This window comes from Phoenix dactylifera, chromosome 10 (assembly GCF_051530095.1).
Source record: "Phoenix dactylifera cultivar Ajwa chromosome 10, Ajwa_hap1_PhDact_Kaust_v1.1, whole genome shotgun sequence".
In the NCBI taxonomy this organism is placed as follows: Eukaryota; Viridiplantae; Streptophyta; class Magnoliopsida; order Arecales; family Arecaceae; genus Phoenix; species Phoenix dactylifera.
Genome location: NC_143199.1, coordinates 25925370 through 25939786, shown reverse-complemented (window position 1 = coordinate 25939786; position 14417 = coordinate 25925370). Strand labels below are relative to the sequence as shown.

Here is a 14417-nt window from a genome sequence, read left to right as displayed (position 1 = left end):
TAGTGGTCACATTCCTCCAATAAGCAATCAAAGATTCTAGGACATGTAATCTTTGTCATATGTTGGAGAGCCTATCAACTTTGCTATCAATTTTCTGAACTAGAAGTACCATGGAAGTGCTGTGAAAAAGTTGGTTGAAATAGAAGTATTTGGCCACCAAGGTGATAGCACGGTTGGAACGGGGCTAAGATTCCACCGGAGTGACCCAGGTTCGGAACGCGCGGGCATCGATTAAATGTGGAGACCGGATGCCCCCCGCCTGATTTGCTCGGTAGAGTCGTCATCTAGTCCGCCGGTATTGAGGTGGCGTTGGGGTGACGTACTCACACGTGGGGTAACCCACGAGTCGGGGAGGATATGAGTAAGGATGGTCATCCCGTCTACCTGCATCGAACATTCTCTGGTGGAAGGGAGGCCCAGTGAGGCCTTCCCCCCCTTCCTATTCCTTTAGCAAAAAAAAAAACAGAAGTATTTGCAGACTTCTTTAAATCGTCTGATGGCAGCTTCATGACACAAAAGGAGAGAGTGGTGACTCGCAAGTTTACCCATAAGAAGGAAAGCCTCGGAAAGTAGAAGAGAGAGAGAGAGAGAGATTCCTGTGTAAAAGCCGAGACATCTATGCTTGGTTTTGTCTCACTTTTTAAGTAATGGAGTTGTTGAAGACCTGTTTGAGTTGGTCGATGCCTTGTTAAAATATTTGCTATAGAACTTCTGCTTGATTTTGTCTCACTTTTTAAGTGTCCCGAGAAAAAATTGTTGTTGCCTTGCTCTGCATTGTATCTGTGGGTCAGTCTGTGTTGTAATCTCTTCTATGTATCTTCTCTGGACTCTCTCTCTCTCTCTCTCTTCTCTGTACACTCATTTCTTCGACATTCTAAATAAAGTTGTCATCGTTGTCATATCCTCCTATATTCTAAAACGAGCCTGAGTTTGGATTCTAAGGAGGTGAAGTGAAAATTTTGCTTCAAATTAGACTCCTTACCTTCTACAATCATTGGGGGGTGAGATGGGGTCAGTTTATTAGAAGATCTAACAATGTATAGGTCGTAAGCAACAAAGAGTTGAATGCTGCATTCAAAGAGCTTGGTTGAAGTAGGAACTCATAAGAATGTAAAAATTGAATTGACTAGAAAATTCGTTAGTTTAATTGGGATAAAAATCTCAAGACAGCTCCCTTCTGAATCAGCTAAATACTAGGATAAAGGCCATCTAAGTTGTGTTATTGCTCATTAATCTTTATTGTGTCCTGCGGATATATGACAAAAACTCCTTGCGATGGGAATCCAAATTTCATGCGAACCATGGTCGTAAGAGAATTCCTATGACTGCAGACCTTTGTGCAGCTTCTCAATGTCTGCTCCTTTTTCTTTTTTTTTTTAGAGGGAACATTTGGCACAATTTATCTATTCAATTTCAAGTGCTTATCTCTCTTTCAGACGTGATTTTTGAAATACTTAATCTATTAATTAGCCTAAAATCTATAAATGATGGAATTCAGTACCGGCACTGGCACTGATATGATTTCAGGTGTGCAGAGTTGGATCCCAAAATGGCGTCTAATAAATCATTTAAATACTTTTTTGAGGAAAAAAAAAAAAAGCTTACACCAGTAAAAAAATATAAAATATATAAATAAATTTATCTCATCCTATCAACTTAAGCTTTTGGGATAAGTAGTGACTTTAACAACAGCTAAGATGTGTGTAAACAATGGAAATCAATAGCTACACTATATTTGGGACATGGTGCATGACACAGTAGCCTTTCAGGCTAAACATGTGTACCAAGAGGCCAACGAGGCAGCAGACTGAGCGGCAGCGTATATAGCGAACCACTCAGAAGACACCCAATAGGCAAGGAAGAGAAAATTGCTTAGGGCACTGTGTAACTTATTGTTTGCTGATTCTACTGGGTGTATTCGTTCTCGTAATATATGAAATATCCGTTTTTTAGCAAAAAATAGCCAGATCGTATTGTATTATCATTCCCAATAACATATATATATATATATATATATAACAGGTACATGATTATATAGCTACAATCATAGGTTCTTAAGAAAGGGAACATTGTGCAGTTACAACCATGAAACGTCGAATGAGTATTCTGAGTGGTTACAACCAAGGGCTCATTTGGTTCGCGGGAAGCATTTTCCCTTCTAGGAATATGATTTCTGGAAAAAGATTCCTACGAAGAGAATGCCTGAAAATGTACTTTTGACATGTTTGGTTAAACATAGAAAAGTGACAGATTTTCAGAGTGCTTATCTTTAGTTGACAATTCACTTTTCTGAAAAAATTTTGTGTAATTCCTATTATACCCTTAATAAAAATTAGGTCTTTAATGCCTTTTTAATTCTAAAGGGCCTTTTTGGGAAAAAATAAAGATGGAGTGATTTCCGCCTCATGGAAAAGTAACTTTCCCATGTTTCTCTTTTCCATGAAATGTGGGAATCATATTTTCATGGGAATACAACTTTCTCATCTTTTTTCTTTAAAAAATCCAACCAAACGAGAGGCAGCTCATTACTTTTCCGTTGACCACACTTTCCCCCCTTCTTTTTCCGCGAACCAAACGAGCCCCAAGAGATATTCTGTTGTCATCCAATACTTGATGAACGGCTAGATGATGGCCAAGAGTGTGCAACAAACTTTTGCTAGTTGTGCATTTTGGCCCTGCATCCAATTCAACCATGCTAATTTATTTTAAATGTAAAATAAGTTTCCTCCAGGTCTCTTAGCCAAGCAAAACCTGCAATGTTTCTGCAATTTAGATTATATAGGATTTGTTTGTGATCATCGTAGGCCTGGTGACGAGTATTGAGAACATACAAAAAAAAACAAAAACAAAAACAAAACAAAACAAAACAAAACAAAACTTTAGACTGGAGAGTGAGGAGAGAGACTGAAGAAGGAACAAACCTTTATTTACTTATTATTATGACTCACTAGAAGACACTTCTAGAGCTCCTTGTCGTTTAACGCTTCATCGATCACTGCCACGGTACCTCGCATTATAATAAAACCAAAGCTCAACAAAGATTAGCACGGTAAGAGCCATGTCTTGCAAAAAAAAAAAACAAAGAAAGAGCAAAAGAAAGGTTGTCTCAACTCCTAACCTAACTATAATATGATATATCTTGGATCCGACACAGCTGATAGATCGATCAATCAAAGCTCGCCATGAAGTCCCCAATCAACTAGTAAAGCATGTCATATAGCTAGCCCACAAGCATGCAAAGGTCCTTCGAGTTTCAAAATTTCTTTCCAACCGGTGATACCTTAGCCACAATCATGAACAGTTTCTTTAACCACATAGGAGAGATGCATAGAGCGTGATGTACGAGTGAAACACCCACATGCGATCTTCAAGACGTGTGATGGGTTACTAAAGACGGCTAATCTGCACGTCCGAATCCTTCGGCGGCAGATGCCAACCCTCACCCATACAAATCAAACTTAAGATACCTTTAAGTAAGTGCTCTCAAGCCCTCATTAATCTTTATGTTGTCGCTCTGCCGCTCTCAAAATACCTCTATTATTTTCTAAGAGTTTGTCTGACTTAAGCATTGATAGTCTTTTGCTGGACATTCTCTAGAAGAGGATTTCTCCATCTTTGCTATTTAAGGTTGGATTCAAGGTCAAGGCAAAGATCCAAGAACGAACTCCTCTTTCCAACTCTCTCTTGGAAATTACCATGGAGTTGTTGCCATCCGAGCACATCGACCACCATCCTGCTACCTTGGAGGTACATCGCAATCTTCTATCAATTTTTATGGTCTAAATAGTTGATTGTTGAGCTCTCCACCGACTCAATAAGCTCAACATCCCGATCAAATCGATTCGCAACAGCAACATAATCTAACCCTTGAAGTTTTATTATTTCGTACTCTATAAGCAACAAAAACAACGGCTATTATATAACTATTGGTGTGGTCCCTCCTCATATGGAGCCCACCTCATTTGATTATTAAAAAAAAAAAGATAAAGATGAAACCACCAGCTTGGGTGATGGAATCACAAAGAAACAAGAGTCTTGGGGCTACGAGGGAAACGGAAGAAAAAGAAATAGAAAATGTGTTACTTTGTCAGATGATCGAATGGTTGATTATATTCAAATTTGGCTGAAATTTCAATATATTGTTTCCGATATTGAAAGCTACAGATTGAATAGTTTGAATCTTTGAAAAGTCTTTTCTATTGATTATTTTAAGCATCAACATTTGGTGAGATCTATCTTCTATTTTTTTGTTTATTGTTGAAATCCGTCTTATTGATGATGAATGTTCTTGTTGTAGAAACCAAGATTAAATCTTGTTAATATTTGTGCAATCTCTAGTTAAACTAGGAGGAATCTATTATAATCTCATTATTCTAAATAGTGGGAGTTTTTGGCGGGACTAAGTTCCGTAGTTTTTTTTCGCTTCACATAGAAAAATTTTCAACATCAAAAATTGTATTGTCTCTTGTTTCTGAATTGCTTGATTATTTTACCCGTTAATTGCCTGAGTAAATTATAGAGATGATTGTTGCTTGGTGAGTAATATTCTATTTAATTATATAAAGAGAAAAAAAAAATTACAACATCATTATTTTTGATTATTTTTTCCCAACAATAGCAAGTGTGACCATCTCACTTAAAAAAAAAAAAAAAAAAAAGGCTTTCCCATTCTAAACTTAAATTCATAGTTCCATTAAACACATGCTTTACGTTACATCAGTCCGATTCATGTGGTGCTCATGTTGAAGTCGCCAATATTACTTTTCTTCCTTTCATTGTTCCTGTCACATCCTTAAGTTTGTCAGTATGTCTACTCTATTTTTATCATCCTTTTCCAAAGGATCTTAGAATTTTTCTCTCCTATGATGTCTACACCAACCAGCAGGAGCTCATATCCAGCAGCCTATATCAGTTTTTTTTTTTTTTTTTGGTACATAGGCTATATCAGTTCAAGTGCGCTTGAAGTCAAAGCAAAGTGGTAGAAACAAATGGCTTTAACCATGATTTTGAGATTCATTTTCAACAAATAAGGCTGGTTATTGGTAGGTACGGTGAGAAATTGATCATTAAGTCAGACACAAATTTCAAAGTCCATTAGCATCTGGTCCCAATGAAGATTCCAAATTTGTTTCCACTGTATAATGAACGCAAACCACAAATTGGAAACAAGATCATATACCAAGAAGTCCATCCCTCAGCCCTTGATAACCCTATTGCTTCTTGCTAGAGGGATTACATCTTGGCTGATAAATTGATGAATACAATTGTCTCTCTAACCTCATACACCACAAAAAAAAAATAGAAATTAATTTTCTATCGTCCTGATGATGACTGTGGTATAATAGAAAGTTTTTATTGACCGAAATTGCCATTTCTGGCCCACAAATAACGCTAATCCTAAAATATAAATAAATAAAAGAAATGCAGCAATTCTATGGCGCTCACATTGCTCTCTTCTCTGGTGGCTTTGGCCTTTGAGAAAGCTCTGCTTATGAAAATAACCTATGCTCAAGAGTGAAGGAGAATTCACAAAAAAAGATGCTTCTGAGAATGAACCATTGTCGTATTGGTAAAGAAAGAACACCCCCACACAGTAAGGTCAAGCCAGAGAGTCACTTTCTTAGTGCGGTGGGTGCCAAAATCACTCCACTCAAAGGCACCAAAATCGCCATAGTACACTATCCTAAGCCCCAAAATTCAAAAAAGACCTCCCCCTTACCGTCCTCTGAGTCAGTTGAGACATTGCTGGACTCCATTTCTTTTTCTCCAGAAAGATTTTTTTTTTGGGAAATGGCGATCAGGGAGAATTGGATCCTCCACTTTGACACCACTATCACGGATGGAACTCTCCGAGAAATGAAGGACATTGAATATCCCTAGAATATTCATAATAAAGGCATAATGAGAAGAATATAAGATATCCATGGTTCGATGAATTTATTCCTCATGCCATCATTAGAATATCTATGCACTTTTTATTTTATACAACTGCGACTCACACTAGTTGAGCGAGAGTGCGTCTAATAAAATCAGAAAATAGTATATGATGGAGTGAAAAAGGAAGAGACTCATGATTCTTTTAGAGAATCTCTCCTGAATGATGTGTAGTATAGAAAGCGATCCAATCTATTGTACTGTTCGCCTTCCGATGGACGTGAGAGGTCTGGAAGGAGCCAAACTCTTTCGCGAGCCCATATATGTTCCAAAGAAGTGGGTGTCAATCATCATAGATGTGCTAGCCTCAAATCCACTCAATCACTATAATTGAGTCTCTTTTCAGTAAATGATGTCCGCACCAAGAACCCGCCTCGTGTAGGTGATACCCTCCCACGCCGCCCTCAAACTCTTCTTCGAACATCGACTCATTAAAAATGCGCCGCCCTTCGGCTGCGACGAGTCTGGAGTCGTGATCTCTAATCATAAAGCCAACACTTCTTCCGCCTTTGTCCCGAGAGATACTGTTGTCACAGTTAACCTTAAGAGTGCAAAGAGAAGGAGGCTCGTAGGATACGAAAACCATCCTGATTGCTATAAAAGCAGAGTAGGAGTTCTAGATATCTCTAACCGCTTCAGATAAAACTACCAGTAGTGCTAGTAACCTCCGTAGTATGAAGTAAAGCCATGTCTGCAACAATCTTCGTGTGCACTTTTCTATTCTCGAATATTAGGATATTTATGTCCAGCCAAATCTAATTTAGACGCATTACAGCCGTCAAAACCAAGAGGAAACATCCCGGCGCAATAAGCAGAAAAAACAAATTTTTGGTGCGGTAGCGAACGTTGACTTGGCGGAAAGATTCCCCATCCCCAGCTTCGAAATCCTTAAAATCCGAGCCCCTTCTCCGTTTCATTGACTGCTACCCTCGCGTGCTGAGCCACTTAACACCTGGCTTTCTCGTCACGTTTCTTCGGTTTCCCACTTTCCCTTCTTCGGCCCCATTCCGTTCCATCCCCGAGAGCGCCCTTATAAATATCCTTCTCTCCTAAGAAAACCCATCTCTACGCGGAAAGAAGCCATGAGGAAGGAAGAGCTTGATTTCGTCTTGGTCCCCGTGGGCCTCATCGTTATGGTGTCCTACCATCTATGGCTCCTGTACCGTATCCTCAAACACCCCACCTCCACCGTCATAGGAATCAACGCCATCAATCGCCGCATCTGGGTCCATACCATGATGGAGGTTAGCACTTTTCAGTCACCATCTTCTTTTCTCTATATTTTTCAAATAATTCAATCTCTAATAATGATTCCTGCTGCTTTCTAATTCTTTATTAACTTGTTTCTTTATAGAATCCGTTGTTCGAGCACTGGAGTAATTGTATTTAATAATACGATATTTTTTTATATATATATAAGCTTGGTGATGTGATCTAGGATCGTCTCAAGAGTGGAGTTCTTGCGGTGCAAACGCTGAGGAACAATATCATGGCGTCGACACTCCTGGCGACGATGGCGATCATGCTTTGTTCGTTGATGGCAGTGTTGATGACGAACAGCAACGGCGGCTACCGCGGCCTCCGGGGGAAGGATTTCGTGCTGGGCGACACGAGCGATCTCGCGCTCTCGGTCAAGTTCTTCTCCATCCTGATCTGCTTCCTGCTGGCTTTCCTTCTCAACGTGCAGTCGATTCGGTACTACAGCCATGCCGGCATTCTCATCAACGTGCCGGCGAGGAGCCAGCGGGCGGCGCAGGGCCTCGCGGCGGGGTACGTCGCCAGGGCTCTGAACCGAGGGAGCTATTTCTGGTCTCTTGGCCTCAGAGCTTTGTACTTCTCCGTCCCTATGTTTCTCTGGCTCTTTGGCCCTGTGCCGATGCTGGCTAGCTGCTTGTTTCTGGTCTTTACGCTATATTTCCTCGATGTGTACTCGGGTTGGGGGGAGAAGGGGGAGGAGGAGAAGGGGGAGGAGGAGGAGGAGGAGGACCGGGGGGTTCATGGACGGTGCTGAGGACAAGTGGCACCTCGAGGTGCAGATCCGGATTCAACGCTTGTTGAATCCTTCTAATAACAAGTGCCATGTAGTGCGTAATCTTGGTAAACTCGTTGCCAAATAAATGCTGTCCTTTCAGAGTGGCAGACTAGTTACCTCCTATGTTGTTTTATTTGAACTTATGCCGATGAGCTTCCTCTTTTCTTCAGAAAATCTATGCATGGACTTTGTTAAACTATCATTTTGAGTTGTTATCCTTGTCTGCTGGTGGGCTAAGATTTTGTATTGCATGCATGTTCCGGTTGAGAAGCATTTAAATAGTTTTTCGATGATGCCTTCATGTTTTCATTTCAAATCATTTGATGTCAAATCTTTAAGTTCTTGAAATCTTGGGGAACAAGAAATGGCATTAAACTGCTATTGTAGGATTCAGTATTTGTTTAGAATTAGCAGATGTAATTGCAATTATAAACTAAATATATTGCTTGGTACGTAACTACGTACGTCTCATACACTTGACTTGACCATGGGAAGGAAGAACCTGATTTAAATAGCGTTGAGTGTGAGATTAAATAATGTCATCTCATAAATACATCGAACATGCAAGATGCGTCTAAGAATATACAAATGCCATGCGGTTAGTCAACGCCGTTCTCGTGTTAATGTTAGGCACGTGTGGCTCTAAGACTCTAAGAAAAAAATAAATAAGCAAAGATATCTATGTGATATTCTAGGCGATCCTATGAAGATAGCATCACAACTTGATTATTATTCCTAAATTATAATTAATAATAGAGATTAGAATTTATATATATTAAATAAAAAATAAATTAATAAATGATACGCCTTGCTTACGGATGCTTTAGCATTTGGGAAAAAAAAGCCGTCGGGATATATAGTTTTTATTGACGATTATTTTATTCATCTATATTATTATCTATAAATATAATTATTCATCAGTAAAAAATAAATTATTGATAAATATTTTAATCCATCAGTTAAAAAAATTATATAATGCCAACTGCTGATTATTTTAATATACCAACAGATATTTTAAAGTGTGGGTTGAGCCTTCACCGGTTCAAGTACTCAGACCGGCACCCAAGACCGAACAGCCGGTTGGTTTGAGCTTCCCATCGGGATTCAAACCGTGGGTGCGGTAGAAAGGTGGTTCAAGAAATTAAGAAATAGGAAGGCGAGCAGACTAGTAGTAGATTGGGAAAAATGTTTTAGACGTCGGCGTCAGACGTTTTTTTTTTTATATATTTTTTATTTTTTTACAATTTGGCGGGTTATACGTAATGAGTAGCCATTTTTATAAAAAAAAAAACTAAAAAAAAAACCAAGAAACCCGTGGCTTCGAACTGGAGGTAGAAGGGAAAGGTCATCTCACTCCGACCCGCGTTTCAGCGGCGGAGTCGTCGCTTTCGCCGGCTTCCTCATCGAAGACGCCGTTTGGACCAGCGTCCTCTCCACCCGGTGGCGTTGCCTCTGGACCCTCGCTCCGCTCCGCCTCCTCGACGACTCCGCGCTCCGCTCGGAGAAATTCCCCAACAAGAAGCTCTTGGCCTTCCTCACGCTCCACGAGGAGGAGCAATGGCGCGTTTGCGCCTTCGACCGCGCCCTCTCCGCCCACGCCAGCCCCATCCGGAGCTGCCGCCTCTCCTGTTTCTACTTCCACATTCCCCTCCTCGACGGCTGCATCCAAACCCTAAGCCAGAAGGGCGTCCAAGATCTCGCCCACCTCATCCCCATGGAGAAGCGCTTCTACCTCGTGCCCCCTTTCCTCATCACATGCTAATCCCTCCAGCCCGTAGGCTGGAGGAGCTTCGGGCGGCCATCGATGGCCTCTCCCCCGTCCACATCGTCTCGGAGCACGGCGAGAAGGCCTCCAACGTCGTCTACCGTGGCCACCTCCTCAACAGCGGCCGCACCGTCGCCATCAAACGCTTCTACAGGTTCGCCAGGACCTCACCTGGGCTGCTTCCAGCGTCCTCACTCAGGTACTGCACTTTCCAAGATCCCATTCTTTAATGAAAAAAATTCATTTTTTCCTGATTTCTTCAATTCTTGATTAATTGTGTACATAATTTATTAGCTCGTTAGGCGTCTTGATTATAATCATTTTATTCTTCTAGTTCTTGTTATATTGTTAGTTTAAATCTTCTGATTTTCCTAGCGTTCTTTCAAATTTGCTGAACTAGGAAATGTGATTCGAATGTTTCTTGAATCTTGGATTTGAGTCCCAAATTTTCACGATTTTGTTCCGTGATTCTGCAACGAGATGAAGGCCTGGGAAATCAATTTGAACCCTAATAATAAAAAGCTAGGGTGCTGGGCGCCCGTTTCCAGATTCATACATGCACAGGTCTAAATCTTAATGAAATCCTATCATCTTAATTTCCCGTTCCTGTTTAGCCTAATTTCCAGTCTTACGTTACCAGTCCAAACTTGTTGCTGTCAAACCTAGTATTATTAACATAAACCAAATGGTTTATTAATCAAGTGAATTCAATCTTCTGGGTGCCAACTAGTCTAGTTAGTAAAGTCATGAGGTTGTGATACCCAATGATCTTGAATTGAATTCTGTCTATAACCCTTACTTTTCTCAAGAAAATAAAGAGAATTCGATCTTAGTAGGAACAAAGTAATTATCAAACAAATCAAGTTCGGTATTCTTTATTGAAGAATGCACATTAGAACTGCAACTTAGATGGGTTGACCTCTATGTCTTGGTTGGGATTTATTAAACCTGGTCCTGCCTCGTCCTAAGCTAGAATTCTAGTTGTGTCGGGTTAGTTGAGTTAGATTGGGTTGGGCTGTGGATAAGATTGGATTGATTAAGAATTTTAAGATCGAAGAAAACTTTGGGATATTTTTTGTTGGATTAAGGTCTTAATCATTCATTGATTTTGATAGTACACATATACATAAATCAACCAAAAGTATTATTTATTTAATATATATATAAAACATGCATATAAATTGAAAACATAAATATGAACTTTTTATTTATTTTATTTATTTTTATTTATGTTATGGGGTTGGATGAGATTGTGTTCGGTTGGTCAAGTTTTAGGTCAGGGTCATGTTTGAGCTGGGCTTAAGCTCATCCATAACTTGATTCAATTTGAGGTATGGTTAGTATTTCAACCATGCAAGTTATCCAAATTTTAAACATTTTTGTCCAAACCTACCCATTGAGCTAACTGGGTGGGTGTGTTTGGATTCAGCCCAATCTAAATTCCACGCTTAATGCAAATGGGTCAAGCTGGTCCGGGGTGTATCTTTCAGGCGAAAGAAGGATTCACCCTCGCACAAATCAATCGTTGGATCATTGGATGCTAGCTTTAAGAGATGTGCCGATGGATGAATGATGAGTTCGGAGTGCTTTGCGCTCTATGTGATGGGTAATCCAATAAGATTTCGTGCGAAGGGAAATCAATCCTTCTTTTGCCCAAAAGATACTACCCAGTCTCCATCAAACTTTGGGCAATCCTTGTGCTACTCTGATCGGATTGTCAAGCTGGATCTTATCGGCAATTTCATATACCCACATATCAGACCTAGCAAAGCACGTCCCCACCTCACACCTTTCCTGAGCTTCTTCCTATCGGGTGTCACACTGGGTGTGAACAAGTAGGTGTAGTCAGAGGGCTAAAACTCTATCAATAGATGCCAAATTCAAAAATAACCATAACATTGGATGGTGTCAACGTCGACTCTGCCTTATTATTATTTTTTTATTTAAAACAAAGAAATCAAACAAGGTTATAGGAGAGGTTGGAGTGGACCACCTTGAGAGTCAGTTTTCTATTGGATAGAATGCTATCCTCTATTATGAAATAAACAGCAGAGCTATTTTGGACGGAATCAGAATGAGCAACAAGGCACGGGAGATATGCACTCGGATCTAGCCCGCAATTTCATGTGCATTTCATTTCGTTAAAGCATCGTGTATGCTTATAACCTTGGTGTCGCATTCGGCTTCGCACGCAGTGGGCATGGGAAGGAAGCTCTGCAAGAAAAGCTTGGGAAGATGAAAAGCTTCCAGAGAGAGACTTGGCTCTTTATCCGCTTTTCTTTTCCCTTTTGCTCGCTTACTGAGGTCACTCTTCAGATTTCGCAGGCTCTCTCCTGCTGTTGTTTTCTTTTTTGCCTGTAAGTCTCCCTTTTCTATTTCGAGGAAATAGAAATAGTGTTAGGGTTAAGATTAGGGTTAGGTTTAGTAAGGGAAAATGCTAAAAATCTTTTAGGGCTTCTCTGTTATTATTTCAATATTTATTTGTTTTTAGGTTTTTAGACCCAACTTTCAATTAAATTGGTGGCACCATGTCTCATTTGGGAATACGTGAAGCAAACTAGTCATGTTGTTGTCTTTTATGCTATGTTTTCATGCCATCTATTTGGAATGGTAGCAGAATGTTTAGTTTGCTGGCTCGGTATATTGTGATGCTATGTTGATACCTCAATGCTAAATTCTTTGTCAACCAAAACATGGTAAAAAGGATCTCGGTTCTTATGGATTGTAGATTGACTAGAAATGTGTGATCAATCTATGCTGACTAAGACGGAAGTTTTTGTTTTTAGTCCATCCAGCTACAGCTGATATAATGATCGCACTCCATTTATAACAACTGTGAGCTGGGAAACTAATTCATGATTTATATCTCAAATGGGTGACTATTTTGCTCCTGTTCCTTGGTGCAATGAACATTGTGGTGTTTTTTTGTCGGACATTCGTAAGTGATACCTCTAGTCATAGGGTAAAAGCTTTCTTGCCTAGTTCTATCCGTGAATCTTAATGAGTTGCACAGTAAAGCCAGCAATGATGAGTTTTTTTACCGACGTTCACACATTAGTGCCCCTGCTTGGCGTCTTTGTCATAATTGTTGTGTTTGATGGTGATCTAGAATTTATGTTTGAATTAATACAAGAGACTGTAAAATTTTAAACTTATTTAAGAAATACTATTCCTTGCCTTTTGCACGTGGTTTATTTACCCTGTAAACATCTTTTTGCTTGTGAAATGCTTTAGATCTTTCCAGCATAATTGATAACTGAATGATTTCTTAATAGCCTTTAGAAAATTTGGAGAGGCAGAAGTGGATCAGCAGGTATCTTCTCATGCTTGCTGGATGGGTTGCATGGAAGGAAATTTATTGACTAACCATGTGTTACAGAGATTTGTTTAGGTTTCGTTTATATGATTGTTGAAGCTGCATTAACATGGAATACTTACCTTTCATTAAGTTTGCCTATTCACGTAAAGCCCCCATCCCTTCTCTCTCTCTCTCTCTCTCTCTCTCTCTCATGTTTCCCCTTATTCTTTCCTGCATCAAGCATAGAAGGTTCAATTTTATACACCCTTCCCTACAGCTGTGCTTCTCATTCTTTGCAGAGCTTTGGATGCATGCACCGATCAATCTTTCTGAAACAAAAGAAAACCACCTTTCAACTTTTCTCATCAATCCTTTTTGTTCTAGACTGAGTGGTGGGCCGCAAATGAAGCAACCTAGTCAGCTGTGCTATTTGTGTCCTTGTAGACATATCTGGCCCATGACAGGCCATCCTCGCCCACGAGTCGACGAACATTACGGATCAGCGGCTCCAACCTGATGTCGGGCTCTATGCCTTGGATCCACGCAATCACTGCGGCCGAGTCCCCCTCGAGCAGGCTGGTCCGCACCCATCATCTGCCTCGCATAGATGACTCCCTTCCATGCTGCCTTAAGCTCCGCGCTGACTACAGACGTGTGAAAGATCCGTCGGCCCTCTGTCACAATCAGACGGGCGTTGTGGTCTCTAATAATAAAACCCACACCTTCAATGCAACTATTATTGCCAATGTTGTCATCGAAGTTTACATTGAGGAAGCCAGGGGGTGGGGGTTCCCATGAGACCAAAACGGTCGTAGGCGCTACATGAGCAGTAGGGGAACCTCAGATTTCCCCGGTCAACCCCAGGGACGCCGACGGAGCACCCTGGATGATCTCCTCCATGTGAAGAAGAGCCCTCTCAGCTGCTAGACTTGGGTGCACTCTGCTACCTTCGAAGATCCGGGCATTCCTAACTAGCCAACAGTGGTAAGTTTGGTAGGCAGCCCTAGTTCCGAGAATCTCTATGCCCGGCCTCCTCACTGAAGTTTCCAGAAAGAACAGAAAGTCCTCAGTCGTCGATCACGCCAGCCCTGGGTCAAGAGGGCCCCAAGCACATCCCCAGATTTGGGCAACCCTCGGGCACCCTCTGATGACATGGAAAATAGACTCCTCCATTTTCGGGCGTCGGAAGCACCTGGTGCATCCCTCGGCGAGCCATCAAGCCTTTGCTTTTCATTTTTTTGGTATAGGTAATTTCTCCCATTTGTCAGCAACCTTCACTGTTGCATGAATGAGTTTCACAGCCTCTGAGTGCGGTACTCACCGGCAAAGTTTAACGTGGAGAACCCGAAGCAAGTATGGCTATTGTCTAGCAATGCTCCTGAGCCACT

General features: G+C 40.8%; 1 protein-coding gene and 1 long non-coding RNA gene across 2 annotated transcripts; both read left to right on the top strand.

Annotated features, from left to right (window-relative positions):
* The first annotated feature begins 6857 nt into the window (after positions 1-6857).
* On the top strand, positions 6858-8632 carry LOC103710721 (TRP-like ion channel protein (Protein of unknown function, DUF599)). Its single transcript, XM_008796601.6, has 2 exons — positions 6858-7178; positions 7373-8632. The coding sequence occupies exons 1-2, from the start codon at positions 7017-7019 to the stop codon at positions 7943-7945; spliced, it is 735 nt and encodes a 244-aa protein (XP_008794823.2). The 5' UTR covers positions 6858-7016; the 3' UTR covers positions 7946-8632.
* Positions 8633-9790: 1158 nt separating this feature from the next.
* On the top strand, positions 9791-13198 carry LOC103710722 (uncharacterized). The gene is made up of 2 exons (XR_015969405.2): positions 9791-9930; positions 13007-13198. It is a non-coding gene; the product is annotated as an uncharacterized LOC103710722 (long non-coding RNA).
* Positions 13199-14417: the final 1219 nt, after the last annotated feature.

Bases quoted from the DNA above. Each gene is read 5' to 3' on its own strand.
- LOC103710721 (XM_008796601.6), top strand. From the start codon at position 7,017: ATGAGGAAGGAAGAGCTTGATTTCGTCTTGGTCCCCGTGGGCCTCATC. The intron at 7,179-7,372 runs GTTAGCACTTTT...GATGTGATCTAG, and splicing joins GGGTCCATACCATGATGGAG to GATCGTCTCAAGAGTGGAGT.